The 25,732-nt window shown below is 42.5% G+C and overlaps 2 protein-coding genes across 2 annotated transcripts; one reads left to right on the forward strand and one right to left on the reverse strand.

Moving 5' to 3' along the window:
* Positions 1 to 155: 155 nt before the first annotated feature.
* On the reverse strand, positions 156 to 10,958 carry BAG1 (BAG cochaperone 1). Its single transcript, XM_042963491.1, has 8 exons — positions 10,875 to 10,958; positions 10,220 to 10,730; positions 8,685 to 8,813; positions 6,218 to 6,300; positions 4,482 to 4,595; positions 2,275 to 2,382; positions 919 to 981; positions 156 to 415 (listed from the first exon to the last, which is right to left on the reverse strand). The coding sequence occupies exons 1-8, from the start codon at positions 10,956 to 10,958 to the stop codon at positions 326 to 328; spliced, it is 1,182 nt and encodes a 393-aa protein (XP_042819425.1). The 3' UTR covers positions 156 to 325.
* On the forward strand, positions 10,811 to 25,732 carry CHMP5 (charged multivesicular body protein 5). Its single transcript, XM_007076579.3, has 8 exons — positions 10,811 to 11,133; positions 11,886 to 11,990; positions 13,410 to 13,456; positions 15,261 to 15,354; positions 15,483 to 15,554; positions 20,156 to 20,264; positions 22,883 to 22,995; positions 25,478 to 25,732. Exons 1-8 carry the CDS (start codon positions 11,065 to 11,067, stop codon positions 25,526 to 25,528), a joined length of 660 nt encoding a protein of 219 aa, XP_007076641.1. The 5' UTR covers positions 10,811 to 11,064; the 3' UTR covers positions 25,529 to 25,732.

A 25,732-nucleotide genomic window follows, 5' to 3' on the forward strand; every position in this document is an offset into this window, starting at 1 on the left:
AAACCCAAATAGGAGGTCTCTCCAGCCCAAAGAAAGCACCCAAAGCTCAAAAGAGCTGGGAAGACTTGGGCAGGGGAGGCCCTCTCCAGACAAGGTGGGCTGCAGGACAGCACAGCCATACAGAGACAGAATGAGAAAACAGACAGGAGCTCTACTGAAGATTGCAGACAACACTTGTTCATTGAGAACAGGTAGAGGGGCAAGAAAACAGGCAACCGGCCAATTGTCCCCAGCGGCCCTGAAGAAATCAGGTCACTTCTATTCCAGAGAGGACAGAGGTGGTGGCACTGTTCTTCAAGGCAGCACATGCTCTCTTTGCCTCACCTCACTCGGCAAGAGCTAAGTTTGTGGACCGTAGCCGCTCTGTCTCCTGGCAGATGTTCTGTTCCACGGTGTCACATTCAGCTAGGAATGCCTAATACATAAATACAGGGCAGTGAGGGACCATCCCGGGCTGGCCAATCCCTGCCCGTGCAAGGCTCTTTGCTTAGCCATTGTGCAGAACCCGTGGGTGACTGACTCAAAACAGGCTGTGTAGGGATGGAGCTGGCCTGGCTCTAAGGCAAGCAGGGCAGGGGCAGAGGCAGCATAGGACTAGGGTTTCTGACGACAACCCCCAGCAGGTGGTGAGGACAGGAAACCTTGCCACTGTGAATGTACAATTTCAGGGAGCAGTGTTCACCTGAATAGTGTCTCCTAGAATTGTGTGATCTTCCTTCCCAGTTAGTAAATTCAAATATAATTACAGGGACATGAAAGGAGCTTTTCTCTTATGTTCTGGGCTCATGAAATAACAACCAAAAAAAAAAAAAAAAGTCCACACCACACATCACACTTCTATCCTACCCTACTTTGAGCAGGTAAACACACACGCAGGTAAACACATTAAACTTTGTAATCTCTGACCACACAACTCACCTGAACCCTTTTCACCAAACCCTTCCTTTTCAGTCTACTGTCTTTGAAATTTTCTGGCAGAATCTGTGGAAGAACACATTGACACATAAATAATCTCGGTAAAAATGGCATAACAACATGATAGAACACCACAGTATACCAAATGCATCTTAAGTCACCAGTGTCAATGAGACATGGATTTTCAGGAATGATTTCCCTTGGTCTGTATCTTATCTTACATGGCTCTTCCCATGGCTCTCGCCTCTATAAAAGTTCCCTTTGTTCTCAATGTCTGGGCCATAGACACTGATCTGTAACAAAGACTTTGTTCTTTCTCTGTGTTCTATGTACAGATACTATGTCCTGGCCACACCATGAGCTCACTGTGCCTCTTCTTTACAAACCCCTCTCACTCCCCTAGAATCCCAAGCAGAGAAAGTCACCCTCAAAAATGAGGCCTCAGGGGCACCTGGGTGGCTCAGTCCATTAAGCGTCCAATTTCAGTTCAAGTAATGATCTCACGGTTTCACGAGTTCTAGCCTGCATTGGGCTCTGTGCTCACAGTTCAGAGCCTGGAGCCTGCTTCAGATTCTGTGTCTCCCTGTCTCTCTGCCCCACCCCCTCTCACTCTCTGTCTCTCATTCTCAAAAAAAATAAATAAAGAAAAATTTTTTTTTAATTTTAAAAACATGAGGCATCAGGCTAGAAATACCATTACCATCCCTCTGCAGAAGGGAACATGGAGTCGATGAGCCCCAATTGTCTCATAAGAGCTACTCATGAGTCTAACTGAATTCCGTCCAGCTAATGAGCCCAGTGGAATATCAGTCACATGAATATCAGGAAAGCGAAGCCCTGTGTTTCTCTGACCATAAAATCAGAGTCCGTTTGGGTTCCAACTTTGTGAGAACTGGATGCTATTAGTATACATAAATAAAAATGACAAAAGCCTTATGTTAGTGTGATGTGACTGACTAAAAATCAGGAACTGTCTTATCTTTTTGTGTATCCATCAAGGACTAGCAGTGTCTGACACACAGCAGGTGCTCAATATACTCATACAGTAAGAGTGCATTACTGAAAGACTGAAACTGACTGAAACATAGTCAAAGGAAACTAGTTCTTCTCAGCTGAATATTTAAAAAAATTTTTTTTAACGTTTATTTATTTTTGAGACAGAGAGAGACAGAGCATGAACGGGGGAGGGTCAGAGAGAGGGAGACACAGAATCTGAAACAGGCTCCAGGCTCTGAGCTGTCAGCACAGAACTCGACGCGGGGCTCGAACCCACGGACCATGAGATCATGACCTGAGCCCAAGTCGGACGCTTAACCGACCAAGCCACCCAGGCGCCCCACCAGCTGAATATTTACTTACCAGCGTGTCAATCTCTTCCAAGATCTTCATAAATTGCTCAATTGTGGCTTTTACTCTCCTATCAAGTTTGCAGAGAGCTTCAGCTTGCAAATCCTTGGCCAGAAAGCCCTGTGCAGGAATAATGCATTATTGCAAGGGTTCCTTGAGGCTGACAGAAAACTCCATGCCAAGACACTGATGAAGCAGCCACACCCTGAGCCTACATCCCCCCAAAAGGCTGGGCCACACCTCAGACCCACAACTTCATCTCTTGCTAAAAAACAGAAAACCTGGCCCAGGGTCACCCCATGCACTGTGATAGGCTGCAGGCCACTCTGTCTCACATGGCCCACTAGGGCTGCAAATGCCTCCCGAGTGCAGCCCCCAGTCACCAGTGTATACCCACACACAAGAGGCAGACATTAGGAACACGAGGTGTAGAGCCTGATGGGCCCAGGCTTGAATTCTGACTGCCCTTTACTGGCTTGTGATCTTGAGCAAGTTACTTAACCTATCTGAGACTTAATGTCCTCATTTTTAATATGGAGATTATGATACCTCACCCCTGAAAGTTACTATGAGGATAAAGAGGAATATATGGAGACCCTTAAAATAATTCCTGACATAGACCTGTGTAAACAAATGGCAGAATTTACATTATTTTTACTAAACTGTCTTGCTGTTTATTCACATTGCTTGGCCCAGTCACCAATTAGCTGGTGACAACAGATGGACAGCGGGGATCTCTAAGAATGTTTATTGAAGATGCAGATTTGACCACTTGTAGTAAAGGCTTTAAACATTAACCGCAATTCCAAGTGAGAGAATTTATGCTACCAAAGAAGTCAGAAATGGTCAAAAAAGATTTACATCCTAGGATGTTCAGAAAAGCATTAATGCATAATGATAAAATAACATTAGGTTGAAGAACAATAAAGAATTGGTTGGCTAAACCATAACATATTCATATATGTGGCAACATTCTGCAAGTTTTGAAATACATGATCATTATTTTTTTAAGATTTTATTTTTGTTTTAAGTACTTTCTACACCCAACATGGGGCTCAAGAGTCACATGCTCTACCGACTAAGCCAGGCAGGCACCCCAATAAGTATGATAATTTTTAATGACATAGGAAAATGTTCAATCTTTTATCTAATAGAACAATTTACAAAGTGTACACAACATTGTACCAATTTAAGATGCAAAAATATATTCCAGTCTTTAGTATTGGTTGTCTTTTTTTTTTTAAGTTTATTTATTTTCAGAGAGAGAGAGCAAGGGAAAGAGGGGCAGAGAGAAAGGGAAAAAGAGAATCCCAAGCCAGCTCCACACTGTCAGCACATAGCCCAATGCAGGGCTCAATCTCACAAACTCTGAGATCATGACCTGAGCTGAAATCAAGAGTCAGACACTTAACTGACTGAACCCCCCAGGTGCCCCAGTATTGGTTATCTTTTGAGTCAGGGGCTTACAGGTATTAGTGCCCCTATCTTTACCTAAAAGTTCTGTACAATCAGCATGTATTACTTTTGTAATTAAAACCAAAAGATACATCTATTAATGTTATAAACTGAGGGGAGGGAGGGAAGATGTGATTTGGGGCTGTTCACAATCCTTACTTGGTCTCTGTACCCCTTCTCTAATAGAAGGAAATGAACAGGATACCATCCTCTAAGATCAAGCTCAACTTGGACCTTTTATGGCTCAACAAAATGTTCTTTGCCTTGCTAAACACATTATAACAGACTGGACTGAGAGAAGCTACCTGTTCTATTTTCAGATAATACATGATCCTGGCATGGCAGGTGCTCTCCTAGGAGCACAAATGGATGCTGGCTAGGGTTTGAAAATAACAGTGACAGTAATACTTATAAAGCACTTAGTATGTGTCAGACTCAAAGTACATCATTTTATTTTACAACTTTTGTTTTAAAGTAAGATCTATGCCCAATGTGGGGCTTGAACTCACAACCCCAAGATCAAGAGTGGCCTGCTCTACCAACTGAGCCAGTCAGGTGCCCCTCAAACTGCATCGTTTAATCCTCACACCAACCCTAAGAGGAGGGAGGTATTGTCATTAGTCTATTTTTACAGGTGAGGAACTTGAGACAAGGCAAACTTGCCCAAAGTAATAGAAAGTGTAAAGCCAGGATCTGAACCCAGGGAATCTGACTAGAGAGGCTGCCCGGTGACCACACATTTGCATCTCCACAAAGAGAGTGACCTGCTGGATTCCAGTAAGCTCTTTATTCAACTCTTCCAGTTGGTCAGCTGTCTTCTCCACAGACTTCTCCAAATCTTTCAACTTCTTTAGTTCAACCTCTTCCTCTGGACTGTTCTAAAACGTTTAAAAAGAAAAAAAGAAAAAAAAGAAAAAAAGAAAGAAAAAAAAATAAAACGTTTAAAAATAAAATGAAGTCAATAATCACCAAGAAAGGTAGCTTTTGTCTGGCAAGAAAAAAATCTGACCACAACTGGACTAAACCACTCTCCTAGAAAAAAATAGCCTTAACTCTGCTGCTTCTTGGAAAGCAAGCAGGAGGATTACACATTAGGGTTTTCTACCCACAAAGACTCTAGACTAGAGAGAAGATACTAAGTAAACATTTGGCCAGGCCCCGGACAGCTTGGGTTGGGAGGATGGAGCCAATCCAAGTGCCAGATTCAACCTAAACTTGGGGCTGATCCATAGCAGACTCCAGACTGAAACCTCAAGAGGGAACAAATTATAGTGACTACCTGTAAGGAGTCCAGAATGGTGAGACAGGTAGAATTCTACCATTCCTTTAAATGAATTCCTAAGTGTCACCCACCAACTGAGCTCTCCCACTTAATACGATGATGATGACAATGATGAATACTTTTGTTGAGCATTTCCTCCCTGCCAGGCACTAAACACTTTACCTGTATTATTATTTTAAGCCTTACCACATCCCAGTGAACAATCTAGTGTTTTTGATGATGAAACTGAGGTTTAATGTAAAGTAATCTTAGATCACACAGCCCAAAAGAGGTAGAAACGGACTTGAATGAGACTTGGCTCCATATATCCCAGGACAGCCCCAATTAGGGGTCCTATAGCTTCTTCAAACTCAACCCTTATGTTCTGCCCATTGCTCAGAACTATTCCCCTGACCCTTGAGCAAGAAACCTAGAATATTTCCCCTTCTCTCATCTAAACAATCAGTAGTCAGGGCCAGTAGCTTCCTGCTTTTACACTATCTCAAATTGATCACATTCTTCTTTGTGGGGAAATCCTAAGTGCCAATCTCTTGGCGTTCTGCAGCTGGACTTTTTTTTTTTTTTTTGCCTCCACTTTGCTAATCTCTGCCCTCTCTCCATCTCTCTGAATCAGCTACCTCACCCAAAATAGAAAGCATCTTATGACCAACAATTCCAGTGTGCCACAATGCAGGGCTGGCCATAAACCTCACTCATCACCCCAGGAGCTACTGTCCTCACAAACTGGCTCTTTTCCTCTTTCAGTTCTTTATTCTGAACTTTTCTTTCTGGCCAAAGAGGGTTTTTCTCTTGTGGGAGATTTTAGTAAAAGGGGTGTTTAAAGGGAGAGAGACTGATGAAATTTGCAGAGTACTTATTTTAAAAATCTATAGGCTTATTTTAATAAAACATTCTCTTGCAAATCCCCTGCAAGTAAGTAAGTCCTGACTCAGGCCCCATTTTAACCAGATTGAGATCCCACCACCAACACAAGAGCTGTTATTGAAGCAGCATAACTGTTCCTAATTCCCAGAGTAAAAACCATAACCAACAGGAGTGGGAGGGCCTGAGAATAACAAAACTAGTAATCCTATCAAATGAATGGAACTACATGTATTTAGAGAGACCTATTTTATTAATGCAGAATCTGGGTCCCCAGTTTGGCCTTTTAAATAGAAATGTGTATAAAAGACCTTGGTCATTTGATTCTCAGGTATTCTGGCAGAAAAAGCAATTTACCTTCTTCCCAATTAACATGACTCGGCAACCATTTTGTATTCCAAGTGCTGACAATGGCTTCTCCATTTCCTTCAGAGATTTTCCTGAAAAGAGAAGTTATGCCAAGTGGTAACAATTGTACAACACTGAAAACAGATTTCAGCAAGGGTACAGGAAACAGACAAGTGTGTTCACTAATGAGAAGAGGATAAATTGGTAATAACCTTTTCAGACAGTGTCTTGACCCAGAAATTTCACTTCAGATTTTATCCTAAACAAGTAATGGGACATGTGCCTACACAATAAGTGTTACAAGATAATCTTCAATGCAACCTTAATCATAATAGTGAGAAACTGGAAAAACAAACATTTAGGAATAGGGGATTGATTAGCTATACATCAGTACAGAAGACTTTGTAGGCATTAAACTAATTAAAAAAAAATTTTTTTTTAATGTTTTATTTATTTTTGAGAGAGAGACAGAGCATGAGCAGGGGAGGGGCAGAGAGAGAGAGAGGGAGACAGAATCTGAAGCAGGCTGCAGGCTCTGAGCTGTCAGCACAGAGTCCGACGCAGGGCTTGAACTCACAAACTGTGAGATGATGACCTGAGCCGAAGTTGGACGCTTAACCAACTGAGCCACCCAGGCGCCCCTAAAGCTAATTTTTTTAGGAAACCTGAATGCCACAATAAATGCTGATGGCTCAGCATTATAAGAAAAATGTTATAAAAACTATATAGTCAATATAATCTCAGTTTCGTCAACTAAAAACACATACATAAATAAGAACCCACACTTCAGGATGCCTGAACAAACAAACAAATAGTTAGATAGAAATATGCTGAAATGAGGGGCGCCTGGGTGGCTCAGTAGGTTAAGTGCCCAACTTTTGATCTCAGCTTCAGGTCTTGATCTCAGGGTCATGAGTTCAAGCCCTGCACTGGGATCTGAGCTGGGTGTGAAAACTACTTAAAAAAAAAAAAAAAAAAAAATATATATATATATATATATGTATATATATATTATATATACACACACACACACATATATGTATATATACATGTATGTATATTTTTAAAAGTAGTATACGTATACATATATGCATGTATAGATATATGTGTGTATATATGTGTATATACACATACATACATATATATATATATATACACACATATGTATGTATATATGCGTATGTGTATATATATGAGGGGTGCCTGGGTGGCTCAGCCAGTTAAATGTCCAACTTCAACTTAGGTCATGATCTCACGGTTTGTAAGTTCAAGCCCTGCATCAGGTTCTGTGCTGACAGCTCAGAACCTGGAGCCTGCTTTGGATTCCGTGTCTCCCTCTCTCTCAGCCCCTCCTCCACGTGTACTGTCTCTCAAAAATAAATAAAACATTAAAAAATTTTATTTTTAAAAAATAAAAATAATATAAGAAACATTCTGAAATATGAGGGGTTTTATCCAGAAGAACATAGAGCATTTTCTTTGTGCTTTCCTCCATTTTGAAATATGGTTTGTTTGTTTGTTTGTTTGTTTGTTTTTTTGAGAGAGAGAGAGAGAGAGAACAGAAGAGAAGGGCAGAGGGAGAGAGAGACTTAAGCGGGCTCCATGCTTAGTGTGGAGCCTGAGGCAGGGCTCAATCCCACAACCCTGGGATCATGACCTGAGCCAAAATCAAGACAGGGACGCTAAACCAATGGAGCCACCCAGGCACCCCTGAAACATGGATTTCTATTGCCTTTTATAATTCCATGATAAAATGTTTAAAAAATAAAAAAAGACAAGGAGTTACACTATGAAGTATAAATAAAAATGGTTCCCATCACTAAATTATTTAAGACTGGCACCAAATGGGATAAATCTAGCCCCATCAGATACCACAAATATGGGATCTCTCAGGAGATGGGGGGGGAGGTATGGGAGATATGGAATAGATATGGGAGATATGGGAATAGGAGGGGGAGGTGGGTCCTGGCAGAAATCAGTATCATCTACTGGGCCTGCCATATCCAGGCCCCTAGTAAGTTTGTTCAACATCTCTGTGTCAGCACTATGCTGAGCATTGGACACAGTAGTGTCTTCCCTTAAAGTTAGTTATCCCTAACAGAGAAATCAGATGTTCAGCAACTATGAAAACAATTACTTAATAGTAACTTGCAGAAGTGGTCAGGAGAGCCACATACGCATATGATGGGAAGAGAATCTAGCTTAGCCAGGGAATACTGCCTGTGCACTTTCACCAAAAATGGTTAAGATTTCTGCCACCCTCATGGGACTTCAACTCTAACATCTGTCCAAATGTTTCAAAGTGTCCAGTATATAGAAGGGCCTCAGTAAAATACATGTCTAAGGAATGGATGACTAAACAAGCAAATAAGAATTATCCCAGTTTGAAAACTAAGAGTTACCACTAGGTAAGGCTAAGCAGTTTTAAGTAGGCCCATTAGCCATAAGGACTCAAAGCTGGAAGAGAAATGCCTACCCTTAAATATAAGTTTCTGAAAAGGCAGTGGAACCCCTGTGGCCTCCTCAACAACCTGGGCCAGGTCTTGGACAATTGGCTCACTCCAGCCCTGTTGCGGGATAACGTGAAGATCATGCTTCTCATTGCCTGGGGACAGAGAAGAGTGTTTGATGAAGAAAACTCTTTCACATAAACCAAAAAAGGGTGACACTTTATTATATTTATTTACTCAGGCTTCAAGGCCCAGTTCATTTGCCACCTACTCCAAATAGCCTGTCTGTCCCCCCATCTGCCCAGCTTTGTCTGATAACCTTCTCAAGGATTTTTGTGTCCTCTATGATAATAACTAGCAATCTAGTGATATCAGGTAGCATTTTACACACTTAATATGCATAAAGGACTGACTAGGCTCACTTCATACATTATCTTATTTAATCCTCAGAACAACCCCATTAAGGAGGTACTACCTATTAATCCCCATTTTACAGATAAGCAAACTAAGTTCAGGACCTAAGTTAAAAGACCTGCCTATTGAGACCCAACTGTGAAGTCAGAGCTTGACTTCACATCTATCTGATTTCCAAGGGCATGCTTTTCATCACAAGCTATCTGCTTCCTGTGGCCTGACTACCCTGTACTCTACTGTACTGTTCTTGTCTCCTTTGCTGTAATGGGTAAGGAATTATTTTTCCTCCAGGTCTCTTCTACTGGGCACATCTGGGCACAAACATGGCTGGTGCTCAGCAAATAGACAATGAGTGAGTAAACTCAAACAGCAGAAAACTTCTTTTTGAACCAGAAATGCCAATTTTTTTCCAGGTATGTGCACAGTAAGGAGGTAGCCCATGTCCTGGGCATATGCCAAGCCTTGAGCCTGCACAACAGCCACATGAAGTCAGCAGGACAGGTGCTACCAATTCTACTTCACAGGGAAGAAACCAGATGCCTAGAAAAGAGACATCCCAAGGTCACTCAAAACTGAAGGATCTAGAATACTGGTCCCCAGATTCTGAGGCCCTGGGGTCTCCTCTAGTCCTGAGGAGACTTCATAGGTTCAGCTCTTGGGTGGACTTACTTTGTTTGGCTATCACCTCCAACAGTAGACAGACCCTAAGGGTTCCCAGGGCTTACGCTTGTAGCCACATCCCACTCAAACAACGGACGTAGGTTTAAACTCAGCACACACACAGGTATCCAGGCACACAGCAGTCATATACGACACGGCCAAACACAATGCTGATACAAAGACTCACAAGGATTGCCCAGGCACACACTAAGACATATAACCAGGACGACGTGAAGCACGTACATGGACGATAAGACAAAAGGCAAATGGCTTGAGACAAAATACACTGGCCCCTGGAAAGGTGTGCAGATACAAGACCCGCACAAAAAGCCGGTCCCAAATACAAACAAGACCTCACATTTCCAGACGCTAGGACCAGCACAAGAACACACGCCTTTGGAGGACACGTGGCCAGACCCCCACCAGGCTTTGGTGGACCGGCACGGGGCCCAGCCGGCACGAAGCCCACCCGGCCGTCTGCGCTCACTGTGGGTGACGGTCACGCTGAGGCCGCCTGTCGCCATTTCCTCGCTCCCGGCCACCTCTTCGCTCCCGGCCACCTCTTCACTCCCGGCCCCCTCTTCGCTCCGGGCCACCTCTTCGCTCCGGGCCACCTCTTCGCACCGGGTCACCTCTTCGCTCCGGGCCGAGCGAGTCCGCACTTTCTTCACCCGCGGCCTGCGAGCGCCGGTGGCGGCGCCCCTGGTGGATCCGGCATGCCCGCGGGCCGCACTCCGGACGGATGATCGCTGAGAGGGAGGCGGACCGCGCTCGGCCGGGGGCACCGACTGGCGCGGCTCCCGGCCCGGCCGAGGGGCGCGCCGCCGGGGACCCAGCCGCTCCCGGTCGCCTCGCGGTCTCCGCGCGCCACCGCGCTCCGCCAGACCCGCGCTAGTTGACCACCCAGCGGTGGGAGAGGAACTTGGCGCCTTGCAACCCCGCGCGGCTGCTTCCCTGCCCCGCCCCAGCCCGGCCCGGCCCGGCCCGGCCCAGCGGGCCTACCGGCCCCGCCCCCTGGAGCAGGCCCGGTTGAATTCGGCCAAAGCAGCTTCGGCCCCACCCACTCAGCCGAGCTCCCGCCCCACTCACTTGAAGCCACGCCCACGCCCTTCACCGAGGCCACGCCCCTGCTGACTCTGCACCCTCCAACCTCCGGGAGCTCTCCTTCCCCGGAAGGCCGAGCTGAAAACCCGGAAAAAGGATCGGGGAAACTGCAATAGGCACATTGCGCTTGCGCGAGGGGGGGCAGGAAGTCAAGGCGGAGGCGGAGGTGATTCTACTTCCGTTTCTAGTTTTGCTCCAGTGTTTGGGTTTTCTTCGCGGCCGCCCAAGATGAACCGATTCTTCGGAAAAGCGAAACCCAAGGCTCCGCCGCCCAGCCTGACTGACTGCATTGGCACGGTGGGCACTCGACCACGCATAACTAGGCTGAGGGACTCTGACATTCCCGACCCCGCCCACCCTGGGCTCCCGGCTCCTACTCCTCCATTGCGTTCCTGGTTCCGGACACCTCGGCCCTCACCACCACACCTTCATTGCTGTTACCCAGGGTCATTCCTGACGCCACAAACCAGGGATTCCTAAGCTATCAGTGTCTCCCCCTACTTGCACCCAACTCCTTCTGAGGCCCACTGCCGTGTTTACTTGCTCTTTCCTTCTCCTCCTACCCCAACCAGCCATTAGGCCCACATCCTTCCCACTTCAGTCCTAACCTTTACCCCTCATTTATTCTCATCCCTCTCCCACATCAGGACCCTCAACGTGATATCCTGGGTCCACATATCTTTACCCCGATCCTGGATTTTAATAACAGCAAATTCAGAACTCTGGCCTCTCACATTAAGCCACCTCCCTTTATCTAAGCAAATAGCATTAGCGCTACAGCCCTGGCCTGTTTCACACACCTTCTGGTTGAGCTCCCAGCCTGACTAGTCTCCAATTGTAGGGGAATGTCAACTCAACCCAGTGATTTTCAGGGGTCCTGGAATATGTGAATCTGAGGGGTGGAGTATAGTTTATAAAAGCCCCCCCCCCCCCCAGTGTTTCTGACTGGAAATGTCCGCCTGGTCAGGAACCACTGTTTCCCACCCTTCTTCCCTCTCCTGCCTCTTCTCATGTAAGTATATTGTGATAATTACCACTGTTTCTTTAAGGTGGACAGCAGGGCAGAATCTATTGACAAGAAGATTTCTCGACTGGATGCTGAGCTAGTGAAGTATAAGGATCAGATCAAGAAGATGAGAGAGGGTCCTGCCAAGGTAAGGGAGGTGGCAGCTGCAAAAGGCGCTGTGACAGATTAATTTGAGCACCTGTGGAAATAGGGCCCAGCAGTAAGGGCTGGTGAGAGATAGAGAAGAGATGCTCACAATCTGGTAAAGAGAAAATATGTGACAGTGTATCCTTCAGGGAGGGGAGTTTGCAGCCTGATAGGAGAGGAAGGCTGGGGTTTAGCCTGGTGGAGAGAAAGTGCTGACCACATGTCCAGAATCATGTACATGGGAATTAACATATTCTGAGAAGGTGGCAATCTGGAGAGTAGAGCTGGGACATGCTCAGAACTATGAGCCATGCTGGTCAAGTTAGGTGTGTATAATAGACTGGTTAAGGAATGGTATGCTGGGAAAAAGTACTGAACTAGGCATCTGGAGACCAGTGTTCTATTAGTAACACCATCACTATCTACTAGCTGTGACCGTTATAAAGTCACTTAATATCTTGTTTTCCTCTTCTATTGTTAGAAACATAGATTACTATATTTAAGTGTTTGGACTGTGGATATAGAACTACCTACTTTTTTCCCGTTTCTGTAACTTATTAACTTTTTGAGCTAGGACAAGTTATTTAGTGTTACTGAACCTCAGTTTCTCTGTCTATAAAATGGGGATAATATACTTTATAGTGTGAGCATTTTGTGTACTCACGAAGTAATTGGTGTGACCTACATAGCACTGTTTCTCCTACATAGAAACATTATTTGTGAGATAATATCTGCTTTTCCTTCTTCATTGGAGGAACAAAAAGATTTATGAAGCAGTATAGAAAGGAAAGTGACAAGAGGCTTTTCTCAGCCATCTTAGTTGGATGGCATGGAATGAAGAGTGACCAGAGGCAGGAAAGCTCATCTGGACTTGAGATGAAAGCCTAAGCCCTGGTGGCAGTCATGAAAATGACAGGAAAGTAATCAGTTGGAAAGTAAGTTCTGAAAATCAGTAACAAGATGACTGCATGTAGAGACAACAGAGAGGAAAGGTAAGGTTGATTTAAAGATTCTTAATCTAGAGAAGTGAGGGATTGGTGAGACCATTGTTAGTTATTTCCAAGGTGAGAACAGGTTGAGGAGTTTGGGCATGTTGAGTTTGAATGGATAGCAGGATGTCCAAGTTGGGAATCTCCATAAGGCAACTGGGTATACAAAATAGGCACTATTGGGGATGGCCATGGAGATAATATGCAGTAGGAAAAGGGAATATAATTCTGTACCCTGAGATGTGGGATGCAAAGACAGATGAGTTGAGACTTAAAGACTGCTTGGGAAGTGAGGAAGAGTCCAGGAGCCACCATGTCTGCAACTTTGAAGAAGAGAGTAAGTAGATATGTAAGTCTGAGGATATGGGAGATTTCTTTTACTGTATGTGTGTTTTCTTCTTCTTTTCATTAATATCTGTTTCTCTCCCCAGAATATGGTCAAACAGAAAGCCTTGAGGGTTTTAAAGCAAAAGCGGATGTAAGTTATAAGTGTAACCGTTTCCTTTCCTCCAGCACTGTCCATCTAGACAGAATTTTTTGCTATGGTAGATGTTCTATATATGCGCTGTTCAGTACAGTAGCTCTTAGCCACATGTGGCTATTGAGCGCTTGAAATGTGGCTAGTGTGACCAAGGAATTGAAGTTTTAATTTTATTTAATTTTAACAATTTAGGTAGCTATATGTGGCTAAATGGCTTCTGTATTGGACTACCCAGATCTATAGGGTTCTCCCATTATGTATTTAATTAGAGTATGCCTTTTTATTTATTTATTTTTTGTGAAATTGAGGATCCTGAATATTTGTTCCCTCCCACTAGAATAGATTTAAGGGTCCTGGATTTATTTTAGGTGACTATGTCTCCATGTCTGAGCAGAAGCCAGATAGCATCTTTGATGCTTACCCTTGTGGGCTGTCCAACTGATGAGACCTTCTGCAGGATTGTAGGGGTCAGATGTAATTAGCTAATAAGGAACTAGAAAGGTTGTTGATATCTCTGTTTTTATTTTTAAAATGCCTTTTTATCAGATACCACCTTTTAGATTAGACAAAATTGGAAAAAGAAATTATAATGCCTAACATGGTAGTGAGAGTGGTAAAAACTATTCCCTTCTTAGGTAGCCTGCAGTGTTTAAGTAATACATATTCATTATACATGCTTGAAAAATACAAAAACATAAACAGAAGAAAAGAACATTTACATAGATTCCTACTATCAGAATTAACCATTTTTAGAATGATGATTTCTTAGTTTCTTTTCTCTGCTCGTGCATGCATGGTATATGTGCATATGGCTTTTTAGAAGAAAAATTGTGTATATATAGGTTGTCCTTCTCCATCATGAGCAGTTCTCTCCTTTTAAACGTTTTTTAAGAATGATATACTTTTTAACAGGCTGGTGATATTCCACCACCATTTGCCCACACCATGAATTGACCAATTTTCTGCTGGTTGGATAGTTAGATGGTTTCCTGATGTTGTATAAAGACCATAGTGACATAAGTCTTTGAAGTAGTATTATACTTTGATATAAAACTTTATTTTTTAAAAAAAGAACATATTTTGAGCACCAGGCATTATATCAGGCCAGATGGATTACCTAATCATGGATATAAGATTAGTCAAATACAATACCTATCCTCAAGGAGTTCAGTCTACTAGAAAAACAGTTTAGTTATATGTATGAAGAGCTTAAAAATAGTCTCCCCCTTTGCCCCAAGAGTTCTCCTTCTGGGAATTTATCGCAGGAAATCATTTGAAACATTGTAAAGAGACATTAAATAGTATATAGTAGCATAGAAAACAGCACAGGCTGTAATATTAAGGGGAAAATTAGTCTTATAACTAAGATACAAAGACAGAAGACTGGAGGGGTACATCATGATGCTTGTGTTAGAGTGATTAAATGGTTTTTGCCAATTTTTCTGTGTATTTAATTTTTTGTAATTTTTTTAAAGTCTATTTATTTATTTTGAGAGAGAGACAGAGCGCACATGGGGAAAGGGCAGAGAGAAAGAAGGAGAGAGAATCCCAAGCAGGCCCTGTGCTGCCAGCACAGAGCCCAACACGAGGCTCAGTCCCATGATTGTGAGATCATGACCTGAGCTTTGTGAGATCATGACCTGAGCTGAAACCAAGAGTCGGACGCTAAACTGAGCCACCCAGATGCCCCTAAAGTTTTTTGTTTTTTTTTAAAGGAAATACTTATATAGTGTTAGAGATACTTTCTTCCAGAGGATTTCTGTCTGGCTCACATTTACCATTCTTAATTGATTCTGAAAAGGTATGAGCAGCAGCGGGACAATCTCGCCCAACAGTCATTTAACATGGAACAAGCCAATTACACCATCCAGTCATTGAAGGACACCAAGACCACGGTACTTCCATAGCACCTTTTCCCATGATTTTTTTTTTTAACTGTTGTGTTCTTTTCCCATAGTATTTAAAAGACCATTTCACTAGCATGGCTTTTTAAAACATGGTGTTCTCTCTTACCCTTTTTTAGGTTGATGCTATGAAACTGGGAGTAAAGGAAATGAAGAAAGCATACAAGCAAGTGAAAATTGACCAGATTGAGGTGAGATGTATGCTAGTTTCTGTAAGAATGTAGTATAGTAGATTTGGAAAGAATCCAAATGAATGTGAATGTAATGGGAAGAACACAGAAGACAGATTGAATCTTGGGCTTGCCATTTACTAATAGAGTAACTTTGGGGTAGGGTACCAAATGTGTCTGTTTCCTTGTTAACACCAGGATCCTAATGCCATATACAGTTATTATGAGGATGAAATAAATGAGCTGGTGTGTCTACATACATAATATCTAGAATATAATAGGCACTCAGTAAATAAGCCCCCAGTTTCCTGTTACTTCTGACTCACTTAATGATTTTGAGTCTGTTTCCACAATTGTAAAGTAGTGATGTTGCTGTCCATCCCCCAGGATGGTCACAAGTGTTAATGAGGCTATATAAGTCAGGTGCTTAACACACTTTCTGGAGTAGAGCTGGTTCCTTTTGCTAGTAACTCTCTTTAGATTTTTAATAATAATGTCATTAGGCTCTTAAAATTAACATGTCTTTTGAGATCGTGCTTTGGCTGGGAGGTGAGCCCTAAGCACTCCTCTCACTTCTTTCAGGGGAACAGCCCAGATGGCAAGTAGGGATAGCAGAGGGAGTGAGTGGTGACTGACCAGAGGAAAGAGGCTACCTTTCTGCAAGTACAGTGGTGGTCTTTACTTCTATCCCTGAGTAGAATGTCTCTTTGTATGAGAGCAGGGACATGATTTTTTCACTGTTATATCCCATACCTTGAACAATGCCTGGCTGTAGTTGGTGTTCAGAAAGTTTCTATGATTGCTGAGCAAATGAACAAGAGACTATTAAAGGAGCTAAAGCAGTTGCCTGATTCAAGCAATATTTGTTGGTTGAGTACTTACTGACTTCCTGGCATCTTGCTACATCTGAAGAGGTATTCTCTGAGAGTGTTGATCTACAGTACAAGTAAGGACATTCCTCCTCTTTTTTCAAGCACCCCTCCTTACACTGCCTGTGGCTTTCTCTCTAATCCTCCACCAGTCTCTGCTTACAGAGTTAAGCTCAGTGAAATCTTCCCAGACATTTACTAAGAAAAGTGTTCCATGTATGTTTGTCTTATTTGTACAATACTATTTGGTAATATAATGCAGTTGAATTTTATTTTCTGTTTACAGGGTTCCTTATGTTTTAATGAGAGCTCTTTACTATAAACAAAATAGAAACTGGAATTTTTCTGTTGTTGTTTTTGTTTTGTTTTCTGTTTTGTTTTGTCTCTCCATCTTTTACTTGTAGTTGCCTGTCTTGTTCCCTATCTAATTATCCTTTTCCTGTCTCCTAGTAGATTTGCCCACATGGCAGGTAGAGAACTCCTTTCTCTCCCTTTTGGTGTGTGCCTCTGTCTGTGTCTGTCTCTGGCTGGACTATATATTTTGAATTCCATTTGTTTTCCTAAAATACTTTATAAAACATTTTCACTGTTTGATAGCTCTCACTCATTCTTTAGTATTTTACCCATGTGTATGTGTGTTCCTCTGTTTCTAGCCTTCCTATTTTTCAGTTTCTGCATGTCAAGTCTAGTGCTTATATTTGTATTATTTTTGTGTTGCTTATCCAATATTAAGCCTGTTAATTCTTTGTGTGCTAATTAGTGTGTGTGTGTCTTTCATAAAGTCTATTGCTAGGAATCCTATTCATAAATGACTTGAGGAGACTTGTGTTGATATGTGATAGCATAGCAGAGCTTGACCTAACTACTTACTCTGTGTTTTCACTCTTTTTAATTTCAGCCAGCGCTTCTCTGTACAGCAGAATGTTACATGTGTACAGCATAGTAGTTTGGCACTTGAAAATACAGCATAGTGCTTTCTTTTTTAAAAAAGTTTTTTTGGGGCACTTGGGTGGTTCAGCCAGTTGAACGTCCAACTATTAATTTTGGCTTAGGTCATGATCATGCTCTCTCTCTCTCTCTCTCTCAAATAAATAAATATTAAAAAAAATTTTTTTTAAGTGTTTTTCATTTTACTGTCTCCCTCACCTTTTTTTTTTTTTTTTTAATGTTTATTTATTTTTGAGAGATAGAGACCGCATGAGCAGGGGAGGGGCAGAGGGCAGAGAGAGAGACATAGAACATGAAGCAGGCGCCAGGCTCTGAGCTGTCAGCACAGAGCCTGACGCGGGGCTTGAACTCACAAACTGTGAGATCATGACCTGAGCCGAAGTCAGACGCTTAACCAATGGAGCCACCCAGGTGCCCTGTCACCTTTTTTTTCTTTTAATGTTTATGAGAGAGAGAGAGAGAGAGAGAGAGAGAGTGTGTGTGTGAGCAAGCACAAGCAGGGGAGGGGCAGAGAGAGAGGGAGACACCGAATCTGAAGCGGGCTCCAGTCTCTGAGCTCTGAGCTCAGAGCCCAACACAGGGCTCGAACCCATGAACCCCAAGATCATGAGCTGAGCTGAAGTCAGACACCTAACCTACTGAGGCACCCAGGTGCCCCTCTCTCCCTCACCTTTAAATGGAAAAACAAACCTCCAATTTGTGGGCCAAGAGGAGTTTTTCAAATGTTTTGCATTGCTTTAAAAATTCTGAAGGATAGGGGTGCCTGGGTGGCTCAGTTGGTTGTGTCCAACTTCAGCTCAGGTCATGATCTCGTGGTTTGTGGGTTTGAGCCCCGCATCAGGCTCTGTGCTGACGGCTCGGGGCCGGGACCCTGCTTTGGATTCTGTGTGTGTGTGTGTGTGTGTGTGTGTGTGTGTGTGTGTGTGTGTGTCTGTGTGTGTGTGTCTGTGTGTCTGTCTCTCTCTGCCCCTCCCCCACTCTCACTCTGTCTCTCTCAAAAATAAATAAACATTAAAACAAATTTAAAAAAATTCTGAAGGATAAATGGTGCTGGTTTGGACTTTCTGCATTACCAACAATACTCTCTTTCCTCTCTGTGGAATTTTCAGCATATAACGAGCATATTGTTGCTCTGCACATCCTTAACATAATGGAAGATATATAGTATTAAGTGCTTAGTGTTTTACATGTATTACTGTGATAAATCCTTTAATAATCCTATGAGGTATGCCTATTAATAATCTTATTTTATGGACAAGGACATTAAGGCTTAGAGGCTTTATTTCTCATTGAGTAAGGCAAGATTTGAGCTTTAGAGTCTGTGCTCCTAGCCATTATATTAGCTGCCCTTTATTATGCTGTAGCACTTCTCAGATTGCTTTTTACATTACTCCTGGCTTTGTAGTCTTCTAGCTAATCACAGGTAGATCATTCACAGATGACTTATGCTCTCAGTCAATTATTTTCACCAGCCTGGTCTCGGATATCAAGCCTATCCTGATTCCATTTCTGTTTCTCCATCCAGGGTTGGCTCAGTACAACTTTTTGTACCACCCAGTTGTTTCCACTGTTGTCTTTTTTCCCTACACAGTATAGTCCATCTTTGGCTGACTTAAGAAGATTAATTTGCTTGTCTCTATTACCTCCTTTTCTCCATAAACTAGAAAAATGTTGATAGTGTGGAGGCTGAATTTAGTGTTTTAGGTAAACTTTCTGTAATGACAGACTAATGGGCATCTGTTCTTGCAGTAGGACTTTGGACTTCCCTGAAGCACCTTAAATTCAAATGCAAGATCACCAATTTAATTCTTTTCTTTTTTTAAAATTTTTTACATTTATTTATTTTTGAGAGAGTGAGACAAAGTGAGAGTGGGGGAGGGGCAGAGAGAGAGGGAGATACAGGGTCGGAAGCAGGCTCCAGGCTCTGAGCTGTCAGCACAGAGCCCGATGTGGGGCTCGAACCCACAGACTGTGAGATCATGACCTCAGCTGAAGTCAGACGCTCAACCGACCGAGCCACCCAGGCGCCCCTCTTTTCTTTTTTTTTTTAAGGTTTTTTTTTTTTTTTCAGTTATCTTTACACCTAGCATGGGGCTCAAGCCCATGACCCCAAGATCAAGAGTCACACGCTCTTCAGACTGAACCAGCCAGGTGCCCCAATTTAATTCTTCCTTAATTTTGAGTTTACATTTTATCACCAAAAAGGAGGATTATGTGGCCATTGGCATTCACGGTTATTGTTATGGGACTCTTCAGTTTTGTGATTTTTAAATAATTCATTAAGCTCTTTTATACTTTTAATTGGAAGGGGCATTCAGGAGTTATTCAGACCTGTACTTTACAGGAACACCTGGTCAGTTGTTGACTAAAAGCAGTCAGTAGGCAAGGACTGAGTTAAGGGTAGGGAACTAACAATTGTTGAAAACTGGTATGTGCTCACCATTTTGCATACGTTATCTTTTTAAAAATCGCTTGCTGGGGCGCCTGGGTGGCTCAGTCGGTTGGGCGGCCGACTTCGAGTCAGGTCATGATCTCGCGGTCAGTGAGTTCAAGCCCCGCGTCGGGCTCTGGGCTGACAGCTCAGAGCCTGGAGCCTGTTTCAGATTCTGTGTCTCCCTCTCTCTGACCCTCCCCTGTTCATGCTCTGTCTCTCTCTGTCTCAAAAATAAACGTTAAAAAAATTTAAAAAAATAAAAATAAATAAATAAAAATCGCTTGCTTCTGAGATTCAGAGGAGAGAGTGGAGTGAGGGTTAGAGGAAAATAGTAAAAAATTAATGAAGACTGTCATATACATTTCTACAAGGATTTACAAGACCAGCTAGAAGATATGATGGAAGATGCCAGTGAAATCCAAGAAGCACTGAGCCGTAGTTATGGCACCCCAGAATTAGACGAAGATGACCTGGAAGCAGGTATGTTATGGGAAAAGCAGTTGGGAAAAAAAAGTTTTAGAGTCTGAAAGGAGCAACTTCCTGGGACCTTTTCCCAAATGCTAGAGAAAATTCCAGTGAAGGTTCTGTGAGAGTTAGTTTATGGTACGGCCTCTGGGCAAAGAGCTTATGAAGCTGGCATGTCAGATGTGCATGATCCACTAACAACTCTTGGACAGATAAGCTCTGGAGGAAAATATGGGCAAAAGTGTCTGCTGACCTGGTGCTTGGTATCTAAGCACTGCGTTTCCCTGCCATTTTCCTTTTGATTTTGCTCTCCCTATTTTTGGAGTCCTCTCCCTCAGAACAACAAAGCAGATCAAGAAACAGTCACTGGCAAGTACTTCGTGTGCATCTACCATAGGCCAGGTACTATGTTAGGTGCTAGGAATTCAACATTGAAGAAGGCAAATATGGTCCCTGCATTTATGAAGCTTCCATCACCAGGGGTAAGAAACTTACTTCAAGTGATTAATTACAAGAGCACAAACTGTTGGGAAGGAGAAGTGTGGGGTACCATGGAGCACATAGCTGGGGAATCTATCCTAGTTGGGAGTGGGCACAGGCATGGGTCCTGAAGGATGAGCAGGGGATAATAGGAAAAAAATGGGAGGGGTTGTTGCCTGGCCTCAGGGAGAGGAGCCTTTGCCCAAAGAAATGAAAACACTAATTTGAAAAAAATACGTGCACCTTTATATTTCTTGCAGCACTACTTTTAATAGCCAAGATATGGAAGCAGTCCCAAGTGTCCATCCATAGATGAATGGATAAAGATGTGGATACACACACACACAAATGGAATATTACCATCAAAAAGAGTGAAATCTTAGCATTTGCAACAATATGGATGGAACTAGAGGGTATTATGCTAAGTGAAATAAGTCAGAGAAAGACAAATACCATATGATTTCACTTATATGTGGAATTTAAGAAACAAAACCAAGGGGCGCCTGGGAGGCTCAGTCGGTTAAGCGGCCGACTTCGGCTCAGGTCATGATCTTGGAGTCCGTGAGTTCGAGCCCCGCGTCACGCTCTGTGCTGACAGCTCAGAGCCTGGAGCCTGTTTCAGATTCTGTGTCTCCATCTCTCTCTGACCCTCCCCCATTCATGCTCTGTCTCTCTCTGTCTCAAAAATAAATAAACATTAAAAAAAAAATTAAAAAAAAGAAACAAAACCAAGAAAAAAGAGATAAACAGACTATTAACTATAGAGAACAAACTGCTAGAGGGGAGGTAGGTGGGGGACAGGCAAAATTGGTGATGGGGGTAAGAGTACATTTATCATGATGAGCCTGAGTAATGTACAGAATTGTTGAATTACTATATTGTACACCTGAAGTGAATATAACACTGTTAATTATACTGGAATTTAAAAAATAAATAAAATTTTAAAGAAAAGATGATAGCGACTAAGGTGATAGTAGCAGAAACAGAAAAGTGGATGTGGAAGGAGGGGAGGTCAAGAATGTTTGTCGGGGGCACCTGGGCAGCGCAGTCAGTTAAGTGTCTGACTCTTGATCTCGGCTCAGGTCATGATCTTGCGGTTTGTGAGATCCAGCCCCGCATCAGGCCTTGAACTGATGGTGTGGAACCTGCTTGAGATTCTGTCTCTCCGTCTCTCTGCCCCTCCCCCACTTCTCTCTCTCTCAAAATAAATAAATAAAACATTAAAAAAAAATGTCAGTGTCTAGCATGAGTAACTAGGTAGATGGCAGAACCACCTCACACAGGATTTTCTGTCACATGATTCCCATCTCAGTTCTCTTCTCCTTCTCCTCCTCTCTCTCCCCCCCTCCCTTCCTCTCACCCCCTCCCTTCTTTCTCCCATTCTGTTTTTGCCTAGAACCTTTTTTTTTTTCACATTCATTTCTTTATTTTATTTCCCATCCTGAGTTTCCTGCTATGTCTCTATCTGCTATTGTCATTCTTCCTGGTCACTTCCAACTCACTTTACCATAGACATATTTTTAAAGCTTGATTTCATGTGATGGTCACTCAATATGCAACAGTTTCATGCCTTTCACTGCCTTCTCTCAAGCTCATCAATAACTGAGAGAGAATTTTTTGCATTTGTTATTGTCCAGATTTTCTAATTTGAATTGGCCAACTGATAGCTATATATAGACTCTTCTCATGAAGACTAGGGCTTTGTAAACCTGTGGGGAATGGTTGTTTTGTTTTACTTTGATTTGTGTTTTTCATAGATTCTACCACATCAGTTCCCTTGAAAATTTCTTAAGATGGTCATCTTTTATTTTGAAAATAGAGATTAATAATCCTTTCCCCCCAGGCACCTGGGTGGCTCAGTCCATTGAGTCCAACTTTGGCTCCAGTCATGATCTCACAGTTCTTGAATTTGAGCCCCTCATTGGGCTCACTACTGTCAGCTCACAGCCTGCTTCAAGTCCTCTGTCCCTTTCTCTCTGCCCCTCCCCTGCTTGTATTCTGTCAAAAATAAATAAAATATTTTTTAAAAATTAAAAATCCTTTTCCCTTTGTTTTGAAATTCATGTCTCATAATAATTTGGCTAACTTTCTTAACATTAGCTGCCAGTTTTCTTGCATAACTGTTTTTGAAATGTCAACTGTTTCAATCTCAGAGTTGGATGCACTGGGTGACGAGCTTCTGGCTGATGAAGACAGTTCTTACTTGGATGAAGCGGCATCTGCACCTGCAATTCCAGAAGGCGTTCCCACTGACACAAAGAATAAGGTGAAAGCTTTTTCTCTTTATGTTTGCTATGCAAAATGGTTAAGGTTTTTTGCTTGATCCCAATTTGGGAATCTACAAGGTAGTCTTAAGTTTGAACGGGGAAAGACCGTGCTAGTCATTGTTTTGGGACCCCTTGAAAGTCTAGTTTTCTTGCATTGGACTGTGGACAGGCTGTGTACGTAGTGTCACTGAGGCCCAGGAATTACCCTTGTGAGCTTGCACTGGGTGCCATTTCTAGGTTTCAGACAGTATTTCCTGGAAAAGCATTACCAACACATTCATGAACCATGCTGGGCAGCAGTGTGAAAGAAAGTTCTATCTTCCATACATACACACTGCTTAATTGTAGGGTGGACTTTTTTTTTTCTTTTTGAGCAGCAGGCAAAAGTTTATTAGAGTCTAAAATCAGAAAGGAAGAATAGTATGAAAGCTCTCTTTACAGAGAGAGTATATTCAAAAGGGAATGCTCCAGGTGGATTTTTTTAAATAGGGATTAATAATTTAAGTATAAAACTTAATGTTGAAAATTTCTCACTAACAAGGTAAAGAATCAGGACACCTGGGTTTAAGTCTCAGTCCTGACACTAACTCCCTATGAGACCTTGACAAATCACTTAATTGTTGTGAACTTTTCTGATCCTTACATCTGTAAAATGCAGATAATTACAATTATCTTACATAATTGTTGTGTAGAACAAGTTAGATCTTGTATGTAAAAGGACTTCGCACTGAAAGCCCCATCCAAAGCTATACAGTTGTCATTATTATAAACAGATAAAATTTTGTTGCTTATGAAATCCTGTTCGCTCCATCTTAGTTCCTGGTGTAATGTGTCATTTTTTTCTCTTGCCATTTTTTCTGTTTGCCTTATCTCCTTGGTGTTTGCTTTATCTCCCAATGTGCACGTTCAGTGTGCACAGTCCTTGAGTGAGAGCCAGTTTCAGCTCTGCCTTTGTTTACTGTATGACTTGGAGCAAATTAGAAATTCTTATTTTCTCTCAGAACCTTATCAGTTTTTCCTGCATGTGAAATGTGGGGAGCAAAAGGTGGGAAGTAGATCATTTCCAAGGTCCCTTATAGCTAATTTCTATGAATGTGCATCTTCCCCCTACCATACCCTCCCTTCTTCCTTGAGTCTAGAGTAATCTTACTTTTCTCTACTGCTCATTCCACCCCACCCCTGTCTCTGGTCATTTCAGGGTTCCAGGTTTATAGGTTGCTTTTTCTCAGCTTACCTAAAATTATTTTTTTTTTAATTTTTTTAAGTTTATTCATTTCGAGAGGGACAGTGTGAGCAGGAGGGGGCAGAGAGAGAGAGGGAGAGAGAGAGAATCCCAAGCAGACTCTGCACTGTCAGCGCAGAGCCCAAAACAGGGCTCAAACTCATGAAATACGAAATCATGACCTGAGCCAAAACCAAGAGTCAGCCGTTTAACCGACTGAGCCATCCAGGCACCCCTGAAATAATTTTTTTTTAATCTTTTATTTATTTTTGAGAGAGAGTACATGTGTAAGCAAGGAGGGGCGGGGGGTACAGAGGATCCAAAGCAGGCTCTGCACTGACAGCAGTGAGCCTGACAGCCAGTGAGCAGGGCTTACTCATGAACCATGAGATCATGACCTGAGTTGAAGTCACTCAACCAATTGAGCCACCCAGTTGCCCCTACCTGAAATGATTTTTATTAACGCTACCACCACAGCTTACCTTTTCAGTACCCTGAAGCATCTATGTTATTTCTGCTTTTAGAAGGTCACAGATTCCTGTGTTAAATGTGCCGTTGAGATATGGTTTCTTAATGGATAGTAGTATTGCTGTCTCTAAGTTTGTAGAAAAGTATGATATGGAAATAACTGCCTGTCCTGGGGCACTGCTCCTTTAAGGATTGGGAAGCTACAAAAGATAATGGTTCACTTTAGAAATCAGAGTGAGAGGCGCCTGGGTGGCTCAGTCGGTTGAATGGCCGGCTTCAGCTCAGGTCATGATCTCGCAGTCTGTGAGTTCGAGCCCCGCATCGGGCTCTGTGCTGACCGCTCAGAGCCTGGAGCCTGTTTCAGATTCTGTGTCTCCCTCTCTCTGCCCCTTCCCCATTTATGCTCTGTCTCTCTCTGTCTCAAAAATAAATAAACGTTAAAAAAAAAAATTTAAAAAAAAAAAAAAGACATCAGAGTGAAAATGGGAATCTGGAGGCAAGGACTGACTCCTCATCCTTTCCACCCAGACCCTTCCTAGTTTACTCGTAAGTGTCTCTTGCTCTTTCACTCTGCCTTTGTGCTGCAAAGAACCACCCTGAGCTTTTCCAGTCTTTTCTTATCTTATCACTACACCCTTTATCTTTCATGAAAATGCTTTCTAATCTTCTCAGTGGGATTTTGGTGTTCACTGATTAAACACTGGGAAATGAATTTTGACTACTGAATACTTGTGATCATTTGTTTTATCAACTGAAAAACAGTGGCACTACACATTGCTTTCTTTTCACAGGATGGAGTCCTGGTGGATGAATTTGGATTACCACAGATCCCTGCTTCATAGACTTGCATCATTCAAATACATCGTGTAAAATAAACACATATTGTGGGACTAGGAAATATTTATCTTTCCGAATTTACCATAACAGATTTATGTTTCTTTCCTTTCTTTGAAGGAAAGGTTAATTATAGTGCTCTTTTATTTTTTTTTCCGTTAAGAGACTCATTGTTTGGGGGATGCTTTCTTCATACTAAATTTTTATGTCTT

This window comes from Panthera tigris, chromosome D4 (genome assembly GCF_018350195.1).
Source record: "Panthera tigris isolate Pti1 chromosome D4, P.tigris_Pti1_mat1.1, whole genome shotgun sequence".
Lineage (NCBI taxonomy): Eukaryota > Metazoa > Chordata > Mammalia > Carnivora > Felidae > Panthera > Panthera tigris.

Coding starts and splice junctions, on each gene's coding strand:
- BAG1 (XM_042963491.1), bottom strand. CDS start 10,958: ATGTGCCTATTGCAGTTTCCCCGATCCTTTTTCCGGGTTTTCAGCTCG. Junction 10,731..10,874: donor GAGCTCCCGGAGGTTGGAGG/GTGCAGAGTCAG, acceptor CGGGGCCGGTAG/GCCCGCTGGGCCGGGCCGGG. Junction 2,383..4,481: donor AGCTTACTGGAATCCAGCAG/GTCACTCTCTTT, acceptor ATTCCTGCACAG/GGCTTTCTGGCCAAGGATTT.
- CHMP5 (XM_007076579.3), top strand. CDS start 11,065: ATGAACCGATTCTTCGGAAAAGCGAAACCCAAGGCTCCGCCGCCCAGC. Junction 13,457..15,260: donor GTTTTAAAGCAAAAGCGGAT/GTAAGTTATAAG, acceptor GATTCTGAAAAG/GTATGAGCAGCAGCGGGACA. Junction 15,355..15,482: donor TGAAGGACACCAAGACCACG/GTACTTCCATAG, acceptor ACCCTTTTTTAG/GTTGATGCTATGAAACTGGG.